Here is a 22,114-nt window from a genome sequence, read left to right as displayed (position 1 = left end):
ATTCATTAATATAGAATCATAGAAGCACAAGGTTAGAGAGGACCTACAAGATCATCTAGTCCATCTGTTCTCCCATACATATAATATATACATACATATAGTAATAATACATAAAATAATTCATATTTTTAATATATATAAAATAACTCATGCAGATCAGCTGTTTTTATAATGAGCTGCTCACAAAAACAACTCCAGACTACACCTGGTAAAGAGCAAATTGATTTCTGACAGTTACCAGCATGCTTTATTCAAAAGACTGGACTTCCATAGAAATGTAACAGATGTTTTAAGTGTTCTGCAGAACATCGCAGAAGACACCGTGTTGAACCAGGAGAAACAGAAAAGCCATCTATAAGATGAAATTTTTCCTTCAAAATTTGACAGATCACTGAGACACATCATCAGTCAAGTAAATTCGTACCAAGACCACACAGCTAAGAAAATGTACATCAGCAGCCCTGATGTAGACACAAGAGATGGGCATTCTCTGCTCAACAAAGGTGAAAAGTGCTGGCTGTCAAATGAATTCAGGCAACTTCAAGTCTAGGATTTATTTTAAAAGTTTAGTGAAGTAAGACACAAAATTCTCTGCAGGAATAGATAAGTTCAGGACATCGCTGTACTACTCAGTAGTAACTCCAGAGAAGCACAGATTCATTAATATATACAACTAGATCTATCAGAATGTTAGTATATAGAAATTCTAGCTGATGCTAAACATTTATTTCAAAGGGAATTAAGACAGGATTTTTAGCAGTCTCAAAGCTGCTTCACACCTTCTCAGTATCACTTGCTCTGTAATTTCAATTAAAAAAAAATGAATTGTTCTTTACACATTGTTTCATTTCTTACAACCTATAGATTTATTTCAGAACAAGTGATTTGCCACTACAAGTGATTGTTATCTGATTGTCTTGGAAATAAATTCATCACTGCAACTTCTATAAGACAACACAATTCAGAGGGTCAACTCAAAATTTAACATCATTATTCAACAAAGTCTTTTGATTCAATCATTTGATTGTTCATAGGAAATGTAATCCCTTAGTCATAGATGGCATCAAGTGATTAGTCATGCTGTTAGCTAACCACATATAATGTTGCAAATACCTGCTGAATAAAGCTTGCAATTGGATTCAAATTTAAAGCTTGGCTGGTAACATTCAACTAAGTTCTTTATCTTCTTTCAACATTTTTCAAGTTGTTTACCTCTTTTAATTGTGCTGTATAACTTAGAAGTTTCTTAACATGAAGATCATCAAAACCAAATCTGGACTCAAGTTCTGCTCTGACAGCATGTGGATTCCACAAAATATCCTCTAGAGAAAGGTTATACTGAAAACCTGAAAGAAAGATAAACCCTTGTTAATATATGAACTTATGTTCATGCTGTTTCTCGATAAACCAAGCTTCATGAGGTCTATGGATGATGTTTCCAGCTTCTGGAGGGAAGAGCACAAACACAAGCAACTTAACACCTGTTTCACTGGATAAAGTCCCAATTGCATTAGAACCATGGAAAGGGCAGCTAATTTGATTATATCAACCAGCTGTTGATAGTATCATGACAAGATGACCTTGCACAGCAACTAACAGCAGATCCAGCAGTTTGCCATTCAGAACTAGATGCTCAGATACATGTAGCTGTGCAATGGTATGCCTTTAAGCACAAAGCTTATGGGCTTAAAATGAACTATTTCTGATAGAGAGGGTACTAGGAGAACAGTAGTTGAAACAGGTCTTCCATTTCTGAACCTAGTGACACAGAGATCACCAAGGATTTGCAGGAAGGCTGTATCACACACTAAGAGGCATGCAAAAAAGCAAGTCATTTTTCATTGCTTTCATTTTAGCTAGCCTTGAAACAGTCCTAGTAAGTGGGGCCAATGATGTAATTTGTACTCAGCTCTCAGTCTTGTCTAGCCCACAGAGAAGCATGGCACTGCAGAATACCACTGCAATAAGAGCTAGACAGGTAGCAAACTAATCTCTGCCTTCTTTGCTATCAGTATGCCTCTCAGCTAAGATCAGAATTTATGATACCAACCAAAGAATGAAAAGTAAAACAGCCATAGTGTTTAACATGCATTTCTAAAGCAGGATGCTATCCTTCTATCAAATGGAAGAGGTTGCTCTTTGTAGTGACATATCTTTTCTCCAAAACTCAGCACTGGATGATCATTATAAGCACAACACATTAGGTCATAAAAGTTGTCATGGTCAGATGAAATGTAGTTATTAGCACGAGGTCAACAAATAAATAAATGAACTATGTTGCCCTAGTGCTAACTCAATACTTAGACTTTTCATGTTAGGATCTTAGCAGCATCCATCTCAGCAGTTATCACAGATTCCCAGTGTTCATGAGCTACTTTCAAAAACAGAAAAAAACATCTGAAACGAATTCCTTACCCTCCAAGCTCCTCTCCTGTACTGATGCAGCAGTTAAATTCAGAGCAATTTTCAACACTTCATGGAAAGTCTGTCCCAGTGGCATCACAGCTAAATCCTTCAATGATGCTAAGATACTGAAAGCAAACATAAAACAAAAAAGAAATTTCAAGCTCTCCATACACACAAAACTGAAGGGGCTTAATGGAAAAAGATGAAGCTCAAGCAGCTGAATAGTAAAATGTATAGTTATTGCTGAAAAAATAAATTTCTGTTAAATTACATTTTTAAATCAAAACATCACATGGTGATATTACAATTAGATTTTCGCCCACTTTTCAATAATAAAATCAAAGAGATATATAAATGTTCTCAGGAACAAGGGACAGAAAAATAAGGGAAATATGAGTTAAAAAATGAGAACCAAAAGAGTGCAAAAACATCACAGATATTCTCCCAGTCTACCCTGCAGCAGAACAGCAGGGTGGATATAGAGTGCTTATTTTATTTCCACTAAAACTGCTGAGGAATAAACAAAAAAAAAATAAAAAATAAAAAACACACATTTCAAACAACAGCACAGTTATTCTCACAGCAAATTAAACAGAGCAAATAAAATGCACTTGTTGAATTTTTTTAGGACTACCAGCTTCAGTCCCCTTAGCTGTTAACTTTTGTTTATGTTAATGTAGCTGTAATTTACCACTTAAACTTTATGTTAAACTTTCCAGTTATTTCCCATGATGTATTCCTCTGTTACTAATCAAATAAAGAAATCTGCTTTTTTTAGATTGGATCAACAGCTGAAGAAACACTTCTTTAAGAAGTGAGAATAAACAGCAACACTAAGTTACCCGAATAGGTGCGAAAAGTGCTGGACCAGAACACATCTCAATCAGACAGTTTACTGTCCCCTCACAGAAAACACAGGACAAGGAGAAATAAATTTTTCTCTTTTTTCTTTTCTGGTAAGCTCTCGGGTTGGCTGTTAGTGGTCTCTTTTTGTCTAGTGGGCTACTGTCTGCTAAATTCCTTTGAGAACATAAGAAGGATGGTATAGGACAAGGAAGCAGGAGAAACTGTAAATTTAAAATCCTCTCTGCTAACTAAATTCTGCTTGAACTAGGACCTCTGTCTAGAAATGTAAGTTAGAAATATGAGGACAGTAGCAAGGCAAGCATTGGGGGTTTTTTTGTTTTCCTTCCAAATGTTATTATTTAAGGAAAATTCTGTCATTCAAGGGCACCAGCACTGTAAAAAAGCCATAAAATAATAAATGAAAATAAAAAACATAAGCTGAGTCTCCTGCCATTAATCCCTTGTGAACTGACCCAGCTGTCAGCAAATGCCCACACATCAGCTCACACCCTTCTCCCCACCTCTCACTCTGACCTCCCTATGAACACAGTGTACAAGAAAGCACTGCTGAGATCATACTATCAGGTTAGTGGCTTGACCCAGCACAGCAGCTAGTGGTTACTCTCATCTTTGACCATTGTTGCTGAAGAAGATTAAAATTATAACCACAAGCTTATGGTCAAGTTTCTGTCTTAGGAACGCTCGAGCTCTGAACATGTTCAAAAGCCTTTTGCTTTGGGGGGGGGTATTGACTTGAGCCCAGCTATCCAGCATGCCCAGATCCCTCTGTAGGGTCTTCCAACCCCCAGGCAGATTGACATTTCTTCCCAACTTGGCGTCATCTGCAGTCTTACTGAGGGTGCACTCAGTGCCCTCATCCAGGTCATCAATAAAGATAACAAATAGGGCAGGCCCCATTACCAACCCCTGGGGTACACCACTCATGGCCAGTTGCCAGCAAGATGAGATTTCAGTTTACCACCACTCCATGAGCCCAGACATCTTTACTCCACAGTTTCAAAAAATATCTTATGGTATTATATACTTCATGCCTTTTTTACTACAAAAAAAGATAATGAGATGTTAGCGGGTAAGTAGCAACAGTTGGCATTCTGTATTCTACAGAAATCTGTTGGCCTCAGCTGCCCACAGAGTAAGGCTGGTGAAGTCTGTGGCCAGACTTGCAAAGGCAGACAGGTTTGATTGACCTCCCAAAGCCTTATAAGAAATTGTTACTGAATTCAGTGAACAGACTTATCAGCTATTACGATTACCTACTCTGGCAAACGTATTTCTGACTTTAAGGTTTCCTTAGTTCAATGAAAGTTCCTGTAGCTGCTTTTTATACTCTGTTCTTTTGATACCATAGGTCTCTCTCTCTCTGAACCCTTTTACCTTGCAGAATGAATGTTCTTTACCTGAGACAGAAACTGTCATACCTAGAATAGTCCTTTAGCTTTTTTGCTTACTTCTTTTCTTGTAATAGAAACAAGAGTCTTGAGAAATGCAATGGAGTCATTTTTTGGTATTGTCCAAATGCTACCATACATATTGAGCTGATAACAATCCAAATCTTGATTTTCCTCACATTCACATGTAAATAATCTTTTGAAGAATCCCAAAACACATGACGAAGTTTAAAGCCATTTCTAACATGAAGCTACTTTTTTCTTAGCGAATTACTGCTGAGCTGGACAGAGAAGCACTCAAAATGTCTCTATAAAAGCAGCATGTGGTCAACAGAAAAAATCACCTTCCTTGCATGTTAAGAATACTGATTAAGTAGAGCAAGAACTTCAGGTAAATTATTAAAAGAGTATTTAGAAGTACTTACTTTTTAATAATTTCTAGAAATTGTGCTATGGCAGCTAATCCATCTTCTGTATATACGTTCTTTGACTCAAGGCGAGGGAGAGAATGTAGAAGGTTCCAGAAAGATGGCTGTTTGTACAGGTTTTCTATTTTAGAAATGATTTCTTCTGCTTCATTCAAATCCATCTTCATGTGAGGAAAACACATTTACACATGACACTTGCATTAGCAAAGAAAACCAGAAGGCATCTGCTACTTCCCCAATCCTGTTGAACTTAAAATTATTTCAAGTATTTTTTCAAGTATGAAGTGTACCCACTAACTTCATTAATTCATGACATCATTTTGGTGATACTTTGAACTAAGAGTTACCTTGCACATGACTTTGTCTATTCTGGTGGTAAATGGAATTGGGAGAAAATGTGAGTAATCTTTCTGCTCAGAAGTGCAAGGAGACACATTATACTCTCCTAAAGAGTAGGGTTGCCTATTATATCTCAGACACAAAGAGCTCTTGATCCTGGCAATGAACTTTACGCCAAAGGATAAAGGGCAGCATCCTGCCAGGGACATGTCATCCTCTCCTCACAGCTCCTCCCACAGAGCTGGAATAGATGTCAGATACTGGTTGGTGAAAATAGCTTTTGAAAGATTAACTAACTGGGGTAAAAGAACACAAAACACATCTTTTGTAGGAACAAACTATCAGATGCCCAAGCAAAGCACAGGATTTATCGTAGCTGTTCATTATCTAGCCCTTATCTAGTTTAATGTTTCAGTAGAGCTCTTCTGGATAATGAAAAGGTGAGAGACATTCTACTAAAAGATCCTTGCATATGCAAGCTGATAATAATGATACGCTTCTTTCAGATTGTCCCCCTCTGCTCTACCCTTATGAGGCCCCTTCTGGAGTACTGTGCCCAAAGCCTGTGGCCCCCAGCACATGAAGGATGTGGAGCTGTTAGAAAGGGTCCAGATGAAGGCCATGAGGATCAGAGGGCTGAAATGCCTCTCCTATGAAGAAAGGTTGAGGGAGTTGGGCTTAGCTTGGAGAAGATTCCAGGGAGAGTTCATTGCAGCCTTCCAGTATTCAAAGGGAACTTACAAGCAAGAGTGGGACCAACTTTTTACACGGTCTAATAGTAACAGAACATGGGGAATGGCTTTAAACCAAAAGAGGGGAGATCTGGATTAGATGTAAGGAAGCAACTTTTTACTCTGAAGGTGGTGAGGTGCTGGGGGGTTGTTTTGTTTTTAAATAATGAGAACACTTTAAGAGTTGTTTCTAATATGTTTTCAGATATGATTTTATAGAACTACTCAAAGTTTGGCAGAGTTTTAAATTGCTCCAAATAAATATCTAGCCCTCAAAAGCTGTGGATTTTGGTTGCTAACAACTTAGAGTTGTTTAAATCGGTACACAAGAAACAACTGAAACATCCAAGATACTTTTTCCTTCAGCAATATAACATTTTTTCTTAAAGGTAGTTTACTAAAACCTGACAGGATAGAAATTTCTAACTGTTACAATAAAGATGCTTTATAAAAGAGAAATATTTAGAAATAACATATAAAAGTACTTACAGTAAGAAAAGCGGTGCTGTTATGAAGCCCTGTAAAATCAGATATTTTCTCTTTACAAAGAGGCATTATTAACTTCAGAAGACCCATTTTATAACTAATAGCAAGTAGTAAATGAAGTTTACTTCTAAGGGAGAAAACAGGTGTGAAACAAGTAATACTGTAGAAAGTGAGCCACCAATTTTCTATGCTTTCCAGATTTTTTACAGTTATCACAGAAACAAACGCATTATCATTCACTTTTCAGTAAGACAAAATCATCACATCAACTACTAGATGAGTGTATTAGCCCCCACAGAGCCAGGTACGAAAACAACTGCTTCACCTCAATCGTTCTGCTCCAAATCTCAGCTGCCTGCTACACAGCAAGACTGAGCAGTACAAGTGGGAGCAGAGTGGGGGAAGTCAGAGCATGGTGTTTCCAGTCTCACTCTTTTAGGCAAATAAATTAGTCTTGAACTAAGGGTCATTCATTACTAGAAAGATCACAACTTACCTGAGAACTTTGAGCTTTCTTCCCACAGTTTTTCTAAAGCCAAGGTTTTTTCTGTGGTCTCAATAAATCCTTTTGCAAGTTCTTGTATCTCTTTCATGAGGGCTACGTCAGGTCCTGTGAAACTCTCTGAACCACTTTCAACAGCTGAAGTACTTTTCCATAGAGAAACAAGAGGACAGGATAGGGAATTACTACCTGGAAGCAAGTAGTTGAGAACAATGTTGCCTTCTAGCAACATTCTCACTTTTCTTTGGTTTTGTTTTCAGAGCTATTATACACTAACATGTTCTTTATTTTGTTCAGTTCATTAGCGTGAAAGATGCATAACCAGGTCAAAAGCTCAGGAAAGAGGGCACTCAATTTGCTGAGCTGAAGCAGCTCACCTGCCCAAGTAATACAAATCTGACAGCAGATGGAACCATTCAATGAAGTCATTAACATTTCCAAATGCACTCAGGTTTGTTCCCTTGTGTATCAAGATTCCAGGTGATGATGATTCTTTCACAGCCTGTACCCTGAGGTTCACATGTTCAAATTGCATCTAAGCCAACACCAGTGTCCAGCACAGGGAAGACAACATCATCAGACAGAATAGGGATAAGAGTTCTTTTGAGGCCCTGACAAAAGTTGGTGCTTCCCTTCAATTTACTAGACAAAAGAGCTGTGATAACAATTACAGTATGTTAACAAAAAGCAACACCACCAACACCTGTGCACTGATTCCAAGTGACGCGCTTCTCAAGGTACCTTTCTACAGTGACAAGAATTGTGTCACTGACTAAATATTTTTACTTAAACCGACTTACATTTTGAAAGTGTCTGCTAAGAAAACCTATACCATTTATGCAAAAGATAGTATGCAAGTTTGTTTGTTTTTTCAAATACATGCAACAACTTAACCAAAATGTCAAAAAAAAAAATCTTACAAAAATATTGTCAGTACTGGCTTTCCCTGTTATAATTTACAGCTAAACCCTCTCCAATGCTACCATCTAGTGGCTGTTCAGTAACACAACAGTTGTCGAACAATAATTCTTCCACTGTGAAATAAGCTCAGCAATCTCTTTACGTGCCTCTACAGGACATTACTTAGACTACCCCAAGGCACCCTAAGCAATAGAACAGTTACCTTTAACATGTTGCCAGGAAGCTTAAATTATCTTAGAGAAAGTTCAAATGATGTAAGGGTGAATTCATGTAGCAAAAACATTTAATTTTCATCAGAAGAATAATTACCTATTGCATAAGCACTATTTAAATATTATAATATATATCTGAATAGTTACATTCCTTTCTTGTCAGACTTGTACATGACTATTAGTTTTCAGCATGATTGCTACATGTTGGTAAAGAAAGATGTGGCACATGAGATAGAGATTTGCAATTAATTTGCAAACTAATTCAGTTGATTCAGTTTATCTTGTCTTATTTCTTCTACTTGATTCCTGCAAACATCACCATGAACATCACAGAGCCGAACTTCATTACAGCAAGTCTCATGAACAAGCATGCCAAAAGGAACGCACCCTGGTTAGACAAATGGTTCCTCTGTAATTATTATCAATTCTCTATTAGGCCACAGAAATCCTAAGGGTACTACCAGCTAGACTGGAAAAGAAAATGCATGAAAGAAGAAGTCATGGCAGAATCCTAATCTTGACTTAAGCTGTGTACTTGGTCATGGAAAGTGAAATCCAGTGTTGAAACTCAAGGAACCAAATAACAAAATTTGGGTTATTTTTAAACTGAGTTACTGTGAAGGCAATGTACATAGCCCACTGCCAGAGCATCAAGAGCTTCATTCTGCTAGAGGAAGGAAATTACCAAGGACCCAAAGCCCTAAGAGACAGATAACTTGAGACCATTCACATATACATGGCCTTTGCGTCCTTTTAAAAACTCAAAGTAACTTGATTGTCCATCAGGTTATAGTTAAGAATTAATATTAAGCACTGTCAGAACTACTTAACTAGAATAATTTTTATTTCATCTGTGATCCTTTGTTGAATCTATATTACTGTTTTCCTCCCAATTATTCAAATTAGATACTATAAGTCATAAAGTAACAACAATGCACATAACTAGATCTGATATCTGTCTGGATCTGTTACACGGTGCCGTGCGTCCTGTTCGTGCCCGGGTATCCGCGGCTGGACCAGATGCCAACACAACAAGGGAGTGCGTGGCAAAAGGCATTTTATTAAAACAAACAGACCCTTATATAACTTTTGGTATAGAACATGCTAGAAAGTGGGCGGGGCTAATCCCGCCCATCATGAATATTAACTAAGGAGGAGGGACCTGTCCTGTCACATCCCGTGACCCCGCCTACCACCTAATACACTACAGTTCAAAAGCTCTGCTAAAATACAGCCACCAAATAGCAAGCAGATGAAGGAAGCACCTTTCTCTCTGATTCTTATTTGTTCAGACACCCATTTGTTCAGAGTCTTCTGCAACTTTAGATTAAGGGTTGATGAGAAAATTTCAGCTTAGAACTACCAACAAGTTCTTTATTGTTTCAGAGCAGCTTATTTTGATCCCAGCTTAGCTGCCAGCCAAGCAGATTTCATGAAAATCTTTCACCAACTTCAAACTTTCACGGATTAAAGACAAAACAACTTCTCACATTATTTTCTTTTTAAAAGAAATCACATTTCTGTGGTTCACATGGCAGTGTTTAGAGTGATTAATAGCTGCACTCTCACTATAGCCTTTGAAAGCTAGTACTAGTTCCAGCACAATTCCCTCGTTCAATTTTCCACATTGGCAAAAACTGGCAGCGAGTTTAGTGGGTTAAGGTCTAGCTGTAACAGCAGAGAAGGCAGGCAGTGTAACCTGAAAAAACTCATGAACACCTTTCCACCAAAACACAAGTCTCTCATCAGGATGCTAACAGTTGTCTAGGCAAACTGTTTCTGAGCTATTAACTTCACAGGGGATTTCCAGGGAGGAATGATAGCCAGCTTCTTTTGCCCTTCTTGTTCTCATTGCTATAGCCATTCCTCTGGCTCATCATTCTCGGAGCTGACATAGAAAGTTGAGCTCAACCTTCTTTAGAAGGGGAAATAGCAACAGGCATAGTAATAGTTATCAGACTCAATCCTTTAAAACATGCCACAGCAGTTCTACACATTGAATATCTGTGCAAAGTTCTGAAGTATTTTATTTTTATGTAGTATTAGGGGGACCTATTTATCTCCTAATAACTATACTATGAGATTAGCCTAGTTTCTAAATTCAATGCACAGTAGACAACATTGCAGGAAGATGTTTGCCATAAAAATAAAAAACTAAAATCCAAACATACGTTTTCTGGGATAGAAGAAAGGTATCAAATTTCTTTACACCTGAGTTAACAGCGTCAGCTGCTCAGAACAACGAAGAGAAAAAGGAGTGACAAAAAGAAGGAAGCTGGAAATTTGTAGGAGAGGAAATGAATAGTTAGATCTGGGGAATCAGGAGGTATACATGTCATTTCATTCTCACTCTTCTCTTATTTGTGACTTTTCAGAAATACTTGCTTGAACAAAACAAATACATTCTGTATTTATTATAATTTTGCCCACATTTAAACACTGTAAAAAGCCTTTGTATCATTGAGCCTCTGTAAGTAACTGGCATGACCTAAAAGCATGACAAAGAAACACTAATTTTGTCCAGATTACACAGTTACTCAGAATGACAATAAGAACATTTCAGGGCTCATCTGAGATCTCAGCTGTGACATGCAATGCCATTTAGCTCAGTTATTTTCTCCTCAGCAGACTCTTATCTCTAACTGACCATTGCCCCTGCATTAAAAATCCCTCTAAAATAGCAAAGCTTCAGCTGTGTTGGCTCCCATTCTGCATGATCTCAGGATGGCCTAGAGGCAAGACATTGCTATCAATACCAATGTGCATAATGGACAAGAGCTTACTGCATGACACATAAAGATGGGATTTTTCTCATGCTGTGCAGCATTACAGCCTTACCAAAATGCAATGGACCACAAAAATATAAAGAACCAAAAAAGCATCGCTCTGAATTATCTGTGAAATGAAAAGTCTTTATAATTCCTTTCCTCTCTGAGTCTTTAATAACCTACAAGCAGGAGCTCTTTTGATACACCACCATTACAGAACCGCAGAGGCCCAGGTATCAATAAAACCAGTAACAAGAAAGGCAGAAACACAAGAGAGGCTGAGCAAGGGCCCAACGTAACACCAGTACAGGCAGTGCCCTTGCTGACAGGGGGCCACCTCCCATGGTCCAAGCTGCCAACAAGAGACTGAAGTGGGTGACTTGCTCTATTGACAACACCAACACAGTAGGATAAAAAGAAAAAGATACACCACAGGCCCAAGGAGACCACCTGAAAGAATGAGGCAGAAACAGGCACCAGGCTCCAAGCCATCTACAGGCTTCTCAGAGCTCTTGAGGCCCTGACACAGCAGACATGACATCTACACTTGTTCCAGTCTTAAGCTATAATCCCACCAACATCCCAGCATCTTGTACCGCTGTGTCCAAAGCAGCATGTGGAAAACAGAAAATAACTTTCCACATGACTTTGACTCACTTGACTTTGCTTACCACGTGCCTATTTCAGCATAGATGATGCCCAGAGTTGGCTATTAACTTCTTACAAATCTCCCACCCACTTTTCCCTTTGACTTGATGCTTGATTCCATGCACTCCCTATGCAACCTCCCTGCTTTTCTCATATGTGTCATCCAGAGAAAGTCTATGATATGGCACAAGCAAAATGTGGTTACAGCACACAGAGCTGTAAGATGATAGCTCAGTCTTTCACACCAATATCAGAATCAAGTCTACCCCTGGGCCACATTAGATTTAGTTTCAAGGTTTTGCAAGTTTAGCAAATACTATCGGCTCTTGATGTTGATACTACCAACTGCAACTGTTTAAACACTGTATGCAAGGGGGTTGGAATTGATGATCTCCAGAAGTCCCTTCCAACCCCTACATTTATTTAATTCTGTGAATTTGAATAAATACATCAACTTTCTTAGAAATAACACTCCTAAGTCTTAGTTTTTAAATCATCTTAAGTATTCCAAGTACAGGAAAACCTAAGCTTAATTTATTTTGTGGCATCAAAAAGTCTAACAATCATAGCTCTAGGAGTCTGAGTTGAAATTTGACCTGGCAATTCATTCTGCAATATCTGCAATGGAATTAAAAGCATCAGGAATATAATACATATCTACATGCACATGGGAGTGTAAGGCTACAGAAGGACACTGTGATGGATGGTTTTTACATTATTTGCATGCTCTCAGTTTTACTCTGTGCTCCAGAAAGATAGGTTGGAGTGTGGAGAACGTGGGAAATAGAAGGGAAAAAATATCGCTTTGGGAGCTCCTACGTATACTTAGAATGCTAAGGAGATCTGAGCTACTGCTATGTTTGATAAACTAGGGAATCACACCAAATAGCTACAAGCCAGAACCTTTTGGAGTGACTGAAGAAATGAGTAAGGAACAAAATGTTTGACCAGTTTGGGTTAGCTGTCCTGTCTGTGTTCCTCCCCACTTTCTTGTGCCCCTCAAGCCTCCAATTGGCAGGGTAGCACAAGGAACAGAAAAGACCTTGATTGTGTGCAAGCACTGCTCTGCAACAACAACAACACCTTATCACCACTATTTCCAAATTTAAAAAGAAGAAAAAACAACACAGCACCATATGAGACTCTACGAAGAATATTAAGTGAATTATACTGCTGAAAACTTACTAAGTTAATCATATCTTCCACTCGACTCATCTGCTGTTGATGGAGCCTGATAGCCTGGACAGCTATTTGGGTGCTTTATGGTTTTCATAATGGAGGTTCCAATAAAAGACAAAAGATTTTTATTTTTATTTTTTTCCAAAGAACAGCTATATCTTAAACTGTCAATGTGGTACACACTGTGAAAAGAAATGACACATATCCATACAAACGATATGGTCCAATTTATAGATAAAATACAACATTGTTTATGAAAAGTATCCCTTAAAAGGGCTACAAAGAACCTGCTATGGCTTGACATAAATCCTCAAAGGGAAGATATCTGATACTGCTATTTCTACACCATCCCTTCTCTCTAGTCAACACAGGGACATTGTAGAGTTCAGTGGTATTTGGCTGATCAAGCTGACAACCAGAATTCCTAGGGCCTTTGGCAGACAGCATAAGCCAGAGCAACATTTAGGCTGATTTAATTTATGCTGATAGATCAGCTGGAATAGACTGACCTCAGGATGAACCTCATGTTAGCTTTTATCCTTTTCCAACATTATGATATTTAGAGTAGCCTTCTGAGGATACAAGCATGCATATATAGAAGCACTATATTTTTCAATTAAAAAAAAATAATAAAAATAAAAAGCAACTGAATAATTTCCCTCGTTCTTAAGTAGGTCTAAGACTGCCTCCAGGAAGTTCCTTCCTGATTTTCTTTTGAGCTGAAATATAATTTGGGCGGTTCAGTCAAAGTAAATAATCAAGCAAGGCAGTCAATACAATCCATTGCTTCTTAGGCTTGACACGCTTAAAATAGCAACTGGAGTGGTGATGCAAAAAAAAAAAAAAACAAAAACAAAAAACAAAAAACAAAACATATCCATTTAGTAAATATATTTTTTTTAAAGACTAGGAGCTATTTTAACACTGTAGCCCAATAATATGAAATTAGTACTGCAAGCAACACAGAGGTCACAAGACCACAGCATAGAGGCTTGTTACCTTCTCTTTGTCTAAACCTGAAACATGTCTACAGTTTTGCTTTTTTCTGGGTAAATGGTTAAGGTTTTTCATTTTACACTCACACATCTATCGTTTTAGATCCATAGACTTTAAATATGATCATTCAAAGCATAATAATATATTTATGACTAACACAGGAAATCAGCACAGATCAACATGACCTCAGTAAAGAGGCCTTCTTCAAAGTCCTCAGGAAGTGGAGACTCAGGATTCACAGTACTGGAGTACAGGTATGGACTGATAAAAGACTGGGCACATGCTGGCCCTGGAAAGCCCATGATAACATGTAACTCACTAGTGGTCCAAGTGCAGAACCATTGCTGGACAATGGTAATTTCATGACAGTATCAAGAAAAAAAATATGTAGGCCTTCCTACAGTAAAACTTTTCACATGCCTCTATTTAGAGGTTCTGCTACTCCTTTTTGACTCTTTGTAAATCTTACTTAAGAGCTACCTTTGTTTTGTTTTTATCCATTTACACTTCCCACCATATATGATCTCAAAGTATAAATTCATGTATGGTACATTTCCTGTTGGCCACTGTATAGTTGTAATTACAGAGTAAATGGATAGCCAGAGGGTATCTATGAAAAGACTCAGCAGTGCTGAGGCTTTCAGTTAAGGTGGGTACTTGCTACAAGAACTCCACAGAGGAGCAATCTCTAGAAAGAACTGCTACCTTAGGGGTGGTCAGCCGTTAAATGGGATGTAGGAGAGGTGGAGCCGAGCTCCACCCCTTCTGGGAGCACAGCTGAATTACCTTTACCTGTGCTCCCACCACTGACTCATCGCTTGCCTCAGGTGGTTAATCAGAGGTTCAGGCTATGATCAATAGTTTCCCGTAAAGCCACACTCACCTTTGCAGAACAGTAGTCTTTCAGTGAGGTGTAGAAGTATGCTCTCGTTGAAGTGCAAGAATAGCAAAAAATTCTCCAAACTTTCCCTAAAAGAGCTTTTAGTGTCTGAGAACAGTATGAAATGTCCGTGAAGGGCACTGAAAACTGGAACAGGCTCTATTAAGTCTCTATGTCTTCTGAATTCATTATAATACTAAAAGGAACTTCATGTAGTTACAAAATTCTTGTTCTTCCTTTCAACTAGACCAAAATATTTGCTGTAATAAAAGACAAACCGTGACACTTATAGCGCTGTATAAACTTGTACAACTTACTGTAAGCGGTTATTTTTCTGCTTTGAGTAACTGGTATTCCTGCACCTTGAGCCAACATTACAGAAAAGACTCCGCACAAAAGGATAAAGGCCCCGACTTGGCAAATCCCGAGCTTCTAAATAACCTAAAATCAAGCAGCAACACAATTAATATCAGCAATGCTGCAGTTATAAAACTTGTACAACAATGTTACTCACCCTTCTAGAAAACTGCTCTGTCACCTGTGAGCAATGATGTTGTATTAGTATCAAGTGTTCCATCTAAGCACAACTAATTCACCAGAGAAAACAGATAATTCCCACATCAGACTATGACAAGATAAAGTGAGAGAGCACTTTCTGAAGAGTTCACTCTTGTGGCAGTAATGCCATTGCTTCACCAAAACCTTGCTAACCTGTAAGACCAAAATGACTTGCAAGCCAGATCAGAATATGTAGTTCCTCAGTAAATACCATTTCCTATTTTCTTTGACACTGGCATGAGATGAAGAAACTAGTGCTGTTACATTTTTTACATTTAGATTCAAGACTGACTAAAATGAACTTTCTTCATATTCTGAAGAATTTAAGCCCCAAAATAATACTTTTTATTTTGCAAGAGGAGAGAGAGCTATAGGGTTCCTATTTAACTTAATTTCTCAATCTAAAATAGCTAAAATTAAAAGCATCATTGAAAGATCATTCTGTTTTCCTCAACATAACCTTCTTAGGCAACCATTGTATCAAACTTAGGAGTAAATATCTAAAACTAGTCTGACAGATGGTACCTAAAACTCTATTTTTTATCCTTTCTAAAAATGACTTGCTCAGGGCTACAGCTGGGTAAGACTGAATCACACCCTAGGTTTCTATCCCTTGACTTCACTACATGTAAGTCATCCCCCCCGGTTTATCTTAAATATTTCCTGAATGCTTCTTAAAGGAGAGTCCAAAGAAAAAAAGAACACGAGTGAAACAAAACATACAGTTTTCCTTGTATTTGGGGGGCTCTTGGACGCGGACTGCAGCCAAAATCAGGAAGAGCATGCATGGCCAAAGTATTTCAGAGAGGGACAAGACCTGAAAAGGGAAATGAAAACAATCTCAGCGTTACAGAAAAAAAAATTGGTAGCAAATTACTTAAGTTTGAATATCTCTTAAATAAAATAAAATTAAAAAAAAAACACCTACAACTGCTTACAACAAAAGAAAATAACAACAAAATAACAGTTTAGAGTTTATTTCAAAATCCTTATGACTTTATCAAATGTGCCGCTTTTAGAGTACAAATGTAATTTTCAGCTCTTCTGCTGATAATGTTCTTGTGTAATGCTCTCTGATCAATACAAAATAAGCCCAGTGCAACACAATTACAGCTTTCCTATGGCTGATCCTCTTGAGAATCCAGTATTGCGCTGTATCTTGATGCTTCCTGGTTGCCTACTGTCCTGAACCGTGACTGGCACATTCCCTCAGCCTCCTCAACTGAGGCACTGCATCCTTACTTTCAACTGCAGTTACCACTCTTTAAAAACTGCCTTCATCACCCCAGCAATGAGGTGCTCTGAGGCTAATTAGCAGGTCTCAGGCTAACCACAGCCACCTCATGTTTTCCCACCTTCCCATTTCCAGGGCCACAATGGAAACACACCCAAGCTGGTGCAGTATGAGATGTATAGAAATCAAGCACATTTCATATGAGCAAAAAGCATCTGTTTCTGCCTCCAGGTGCACTGCACCTGCTTGCACCTCCAGGGAGAAGATGCAGCCCTCCCCAGAAGGATTCCATGAATCCTCCACACGTGCCGCAGTTTCCAGCTGAAAAAGAAAAAAAGACAAAACCTGGTCTTTGGCAAAACTTCAAAAAGAAATCACTGCTGTGAGGGCAGTGAAAGTAGAGAAAATAAGAGAGTTAGGGAATTGTGAAGTCCAACTTTGGTAACAAGAATGCAGTGGAAAAGACAAATATCTCCCACTGGAGATACTAAAAGAAGCTTTTAGCTTCTCTGAAAATTATTGAGGATTTTTACTTCAAAACATAGTTTTGTTGATCAAAATTTTACTGAGAAAGCAATTTCTAACCTGAGGTGCGTTACAAAGACAGCTGAGAATAATGTAAGAACAAAAGACAGAAGTGAAGTCAGGCCTGTGGAAAAAGCCTGCTAAACCCACTCAAAATCAAATAGGATCAAATGAAAGAACACCAGGCCAGGTGCTTTTACATTTCTGGGCAACTCTGAAAGACAGAACTTGGCTGGCTGAGTGGGTGGAGGCCCAGGTGAGGCTGATTGGGCTGATTAAGACCCATCCGTGCTCTTAGTATCCTTGATTCCTGTGTGTGTGATTAAGAACTTTTTGAGCATCTAGGAATTTATAATATCCTTTACATAGGGCAGAGGGTTGTGGTTTTTTGTTTGTTTGTTTGTTTTGCTTTAGTCATCTTTCTTTGCTTTCACTCATCTTTCTATAAACAGTAGCAGCTATGAGGAATTGTGAACCATAGAATGGTATGGGCTGGAAGGGACCTTACAAATTATTCAGTTCCAGCCCCCTGCTATAGGCAGGGCTACTACTCACCTGCTTGGGCTGCTACCCACCAGCTCAGGCTGCCCAGGGCCCCATCCAAACTGGTATTGAGCCCCTCAAGGGATGGGGAACCTATAGCTTCTCTGAGCAACATGTTCCTCACCGCCTTCTGAGTAAAGAATTTCCTTTTAACATCTAGCCTGAATAACCCTTCTTTTAGTTTAAAACTGTTGTCTCTTGTCCTGTCACTACACTCCCTTAGAAGGAGTCCCACTCCAGCTTTCTTCTAGGCCCCCTTAGGTACTGAAATGCTGTAAGGAGGTCTACCTGGATCCTTCTCCAGAATGACCCCAACTCTTTCTTCACAGGAGAGGTGTTCCAACCTCTGATCATCCTCATAGCTTTCATCTGGACTCACTCCAACAGCTCCATGCCCTTCTTGGCTGAAGACTTAATATAGTTATAACAATAATAATACAACTGCTGGTAGTATGTATCTCCTGAGCTTCCAAAATATGTAGTTTAGAAGCTAAAAATCTGTCCTTTGTGATCCACCTCGAATACTCTTGAATAAGTGTAAACAGGGCACATTCATGGCTCGGCTTTCACACATTAGCATATAGGGAGGTTTTCAGAAATTTCTCAGGGCAGTTCCTGGCTCTGGACATGCAGAATTAAGTTTTATTTGGGTCATTCATTATAATTCCTGGTATGGGGAATTTTGCATCTCCCTAAGTTCTTTATTCAGGAAACGAACCAGTAAGAGAAGCTTGAAACTTAAAAGAATTAAGACTTTTTCCTTCAAAAAATATATGAGGAGGAGCAGGATGAGAAGATGATCAGCATGGAGGACAGCAGGAGGTATTAAGCCATTTAAGACACACAGGCTGAAGTATGAAGAACTGGGAACAATGAAGAAGATAGCCAACAGTATCCCTCCCAAACATGTATCAATAATATTTTTAAAATATATCACCTGAAATCATATGGAAATGAAATTCTCTCTCTAAATCACAACTTTATTAAGTAAAATATTTCTGAAATGAAAAGCTGTATCTTTATTTAATTGAAGTAATTGAATCTGAAGTAGCCATCATGCCTCAATGCAAATCCCTACATTGACACAGACAAGGGAAATCAATGAGAAAATATTAACTGTAGTGACACCTTTTTCCTGCAAAAATGTTATTTCACTTGACAGAATTCTCTCCTTTCTATCTTATAAAACAATTAAAATCTTAATACTAATTTCACTTGCATTACACCGATCACTCATATCACTAATGTTTACTTCTAATGTAAATGATTTTAATCCTTGTTACTTCTACAGGCACTGGTAGTATTGAATGATAATTAAAAGATAATCTGTGGCTTTTCAAACACTTTTATGAGATTTCCTATCTTAGTTTCTAACTGTGAAGCAATACTGACTTCAGCCATTTTAGAATTAAATCACACTGTTCTACATTTGCATTTTCAACAATGAAGAGACAAAAAGCAAAACAAGAACCACTAGCAGTCAGCCGATCCTTTAACAGTGTGCAGTGAAAAGGGAAAATCAAGACAGACTGATAGATACGCTGTTTCCAACAGAGAACTCAGAATATACTCTTCCTAGCAAAATAAGATTTGAAATAATTATTCTATTTTATCATTTCCAAAAACTCACCGGTTGCCTCACACGGCAAAGCCAATTCTTCCAAAACAGTGCCTTGAACTGGCATAGTGCGTGCCCCATTATCCTCTTTTCTTCATCTACTTGGAGAGTGGCTTCTTCACGACTTTCTAGCCAAGGATCATCTCACCAAGAGGTCCAAACATATTGTTCAGTAGCTAAGTGATTCCAGCAGTGAGGAAAGGTGCAAGAGGTTTGCCTGCTCGTTGAGAACAAATGAGATTATGTTTCTGCCTCTTGTTTTGCTTTCATGGAGGAATCTCATCTTTCCTCTTGCTTCTCAGTGCAATGAACAGTGAGGGGATGGGTTTATACGAATGCCTTCAGGGTCCTTTACTCTCCCGCATATATTCTGCACTTGTTTTTATTTTTCTGCCATAAAAAATGAATGCAAATAACAGGGGGAAAATGGACAACGCTTCTGTTTTTTTTCAGAGTTCAGTGTCTTTCTGTATCTGTAGTGTTAATGTCATTTCAAATGCATATTTGTAGCCTTTTGAAAAAAAAAAAAGTGAGAAAGTAAGTTTGCTATTTGCCTAATAAGGACACATCTAACATGTGATGTGGTGATCTTGTCACATCATCATATGTATATAACGTATACATTATATATATATATATATATATGTATATGTAATTTTAACTTACAGTGGGTGTTGGTTTGACATTTATTTTTCCTTTTTCACTAAACATTACCTACATAAAAATTGTATATTCTGGAGAGCCAGAATCACAAGTACACACTAAGACAGTGCTATGCATAAACAAGCATTCTTTATCTTTTGTTACTGCTGAATAAATGAAATCATTGCACTTTCTGCAAATTGTATACAGTTGAATGAAAGAGGCATCTTAACATGCATGGCTGTTTTTCTTCTTAGAGACCACAAACACTTAAAAACCTTTTAGTTACAAAAGACTTCAGTGAGGAATTTGACTTAATCTAGATTTAAGCTAAGAAGGCAGTCAGAAAAAATTAAGAAGTCTGATATTTCTGTGGCAAGCAGCCATTCATCATAGAATCATAGAATGGCCTGGGTTGAAAAGGACCACAAAGATCACGTAGTTTCAACCCCCCTGCTATGTGCAGGGTCACCAACCACCAAACCAGGCTGCCCAGAGCCACATCCAGCCTGGCCTTGAATGCCTCCAGGGATGGGGCATCCACAACCTCCTTGGGCAACCTGTTCCAGTGCGTCACCACCCTCTGAGTGAAAAATTTCCTCCTAGTATCCAACCTAAACCTCCCCTGTCTCAATATAAAACCATTCCTCCTTGTCCTATCACTGTCCTAATCATCTGTAAGTCCACTGAGTTTTGCCACTTTTCTTGGCATGATAAAGTTTTACAATCAGTGCCTCAGCTTTCCTTCCCCAGCTCTAATTCTACAGAGCAGTCTGCAAAGCTTAGTTACTCAGCTTCATCTTAAACTGACCAATTAACCTGATAAAATCTTTGCATTTGAAATGGTGCAAATTGCTCTTTTTCAATTTTCTTTGGGTTCAAGGAGTAGTACTACTAATAAAATGCAGATTACATAGTTGTCAAGAATATTATATACTGGTAAAAATGTACTCCCTGAAAGCAGAAATCACAGCTGCAGTAACAGGCAGAACAGGACTAACTGAATGCTTTTTCATTAAATAAGGTGAGCTTTTTCTTTCCTTTGAGGATGAAAAGTTACTGCTTACTGAAATAATCACTTAACTTCCAATAGAAATGTAGATATCTCCAGGATTCCTGATGTGCCTCCACCTCTCTCCATTCTGGGCCCTGCTCATGGCATGTTCCCCGGTGGCAGAGAGCATCTGAGTGGAAGCCCAAAAGGAAGAAGGTACTTCACAAACAAGCTCCACTTTACAACTTTCCCTCACCTGAGGGATGGTTTTCATTCTAGTCAAGCAACATTAAAATCCCTTTATTTCAGAGTATGCGCAGTAAACTTGTTCCTCTGGAGCAAAGATGAAAATCAAAGAGAGGTGAGGTGAAAATTCTGTGTACAGTCCAAGTATGCATTTTTACACATTTATTTGTCAATACTTGAATGCTGTGAATATACGTATGGGCTCATGCAGCAATTTTGGAAGGCTGGAGGCCAGAATCTATATTGAATGATTTGAAGGAAATGATAAACTAATAAGTCAGTATAATGAAATTCAAGCAGTTATTATCAAAGTAACTGATATGGTTCCCAACAGTATGCAAACCATCTGCCAAATTATTCTGAACAAGTAATTCCGCAAAATCTCTGCTCATCTGACCGTATGATGTACATAATTTGATATGCTCTATATAATTACATACTCACAAATGCATTCTGATTTTTAATGCTGAACAGCTCTTCATGAATATAGGAAACAACTGGTTTGTATGCAATTGATAGTTGGCACTAATTAGCTACCAACTTCTCATTTTACTGTATAAAACATCCCATAATAAACATTTTTCACCAGTGAGATCAGAGAATCACAGACCAATAGGGGTTGAAAGAGAGCTCTGAAGACCACCTAGTCCACATCCCTGCTAAAGCAGGTTCCCTGTAGTGTGTTGCCCAGGAGAGTGTCCAGGCAAGCTTTGAATATCACCACAGAAGGAGACTCCACACCCACTCTGAGCAGCCTGACCCACTGCTCTGACACCCTCACAGTCAGGAAGTTCTTCCTCAATATTAACTTCATTTGCCCTCGAGTATCATCACCCCTTCCTAAAGAAATTCATTCCTGCCTGTAAGGTGTTCTCTAGTAGCACACTTCTTTTTCTAGAACAAAGCAGATGAAATCCAAAGATAACCTCATAAACATTCATCCAGGAACAATCCCTTTAGTGGTCCAAAACAGGCTTCATTGCATTATTTGCTATGTTCTAGA

At 38.3% G+C, this 22,114-nt stretch overlaps 1 protein-coding gene across 2 annotated transcripts in view; it reads right to left on the bottom strand.

The window, feature by feature from the left end:
* The window catches only part of ABCA13 (ATP binding cassette subfamily A member 13), a 165,063-nt gene extending 145,604 nt beyond the window's left edge, over positions 1-19,459 (bottom strand). For both annotated transcript variants that reach the window (XM_085537944.1, XM_085537945.1), the window contains exons 1-8: positions 19,242-19,459; positions 16,033-16,126; positions 15,069-15,192; positions 7,142-7,293; positions 6,649-6,677; positions 5,087-5,250; positions 2,416-2,531; positions 1,213-1,346 (exon numbers count right to left, since the gene is read on the bottom strand). In XM_085537944.1, the coding sequence (XP_085394070.1) occupies positions 1,213-1,346; positions 2,416-2,531; positions 5,087-5,250; positions 6,649-6,677; positions 7,142-7,293; positions 15,069-15,192; positions 16,033-16,126; positions 19,242-19,310 (882 nt within the window). In that variant the 5' untranslated portion in view covers positions 19,311-19,459. The remainder of the gene's footprint in view (positions 1-1,212; positions 1,347-2,415; positions 2,532-5,086; positions 5,251-6,648; positions 6,678-7,141; positions 7,294-15,068; positions 15,193-16,032; positions 16,127-19,241) is intronic.
* Positions 19,460-22,114: the final 2,655 nt, after the last annotated feature.

This window comes from Coturnix japonica, chromosome 2 (genome assembly GCF_054131305.1).
Source record: "Coturnix japonica strain WE chromosome 2, WE-NBRP24, whole genome shotgun sequence".
Classification (NCBI taxonomy): Eukaryota; Metazoa; Chordata; class Aves; order Galliformes; family Phasianidae; genus Coturnix; species Coturnix japonica.
Note: the sequence above shows the minus strand (reverse complement) of the source record. Positions and strands in the feature narration are given on the sequence as shown.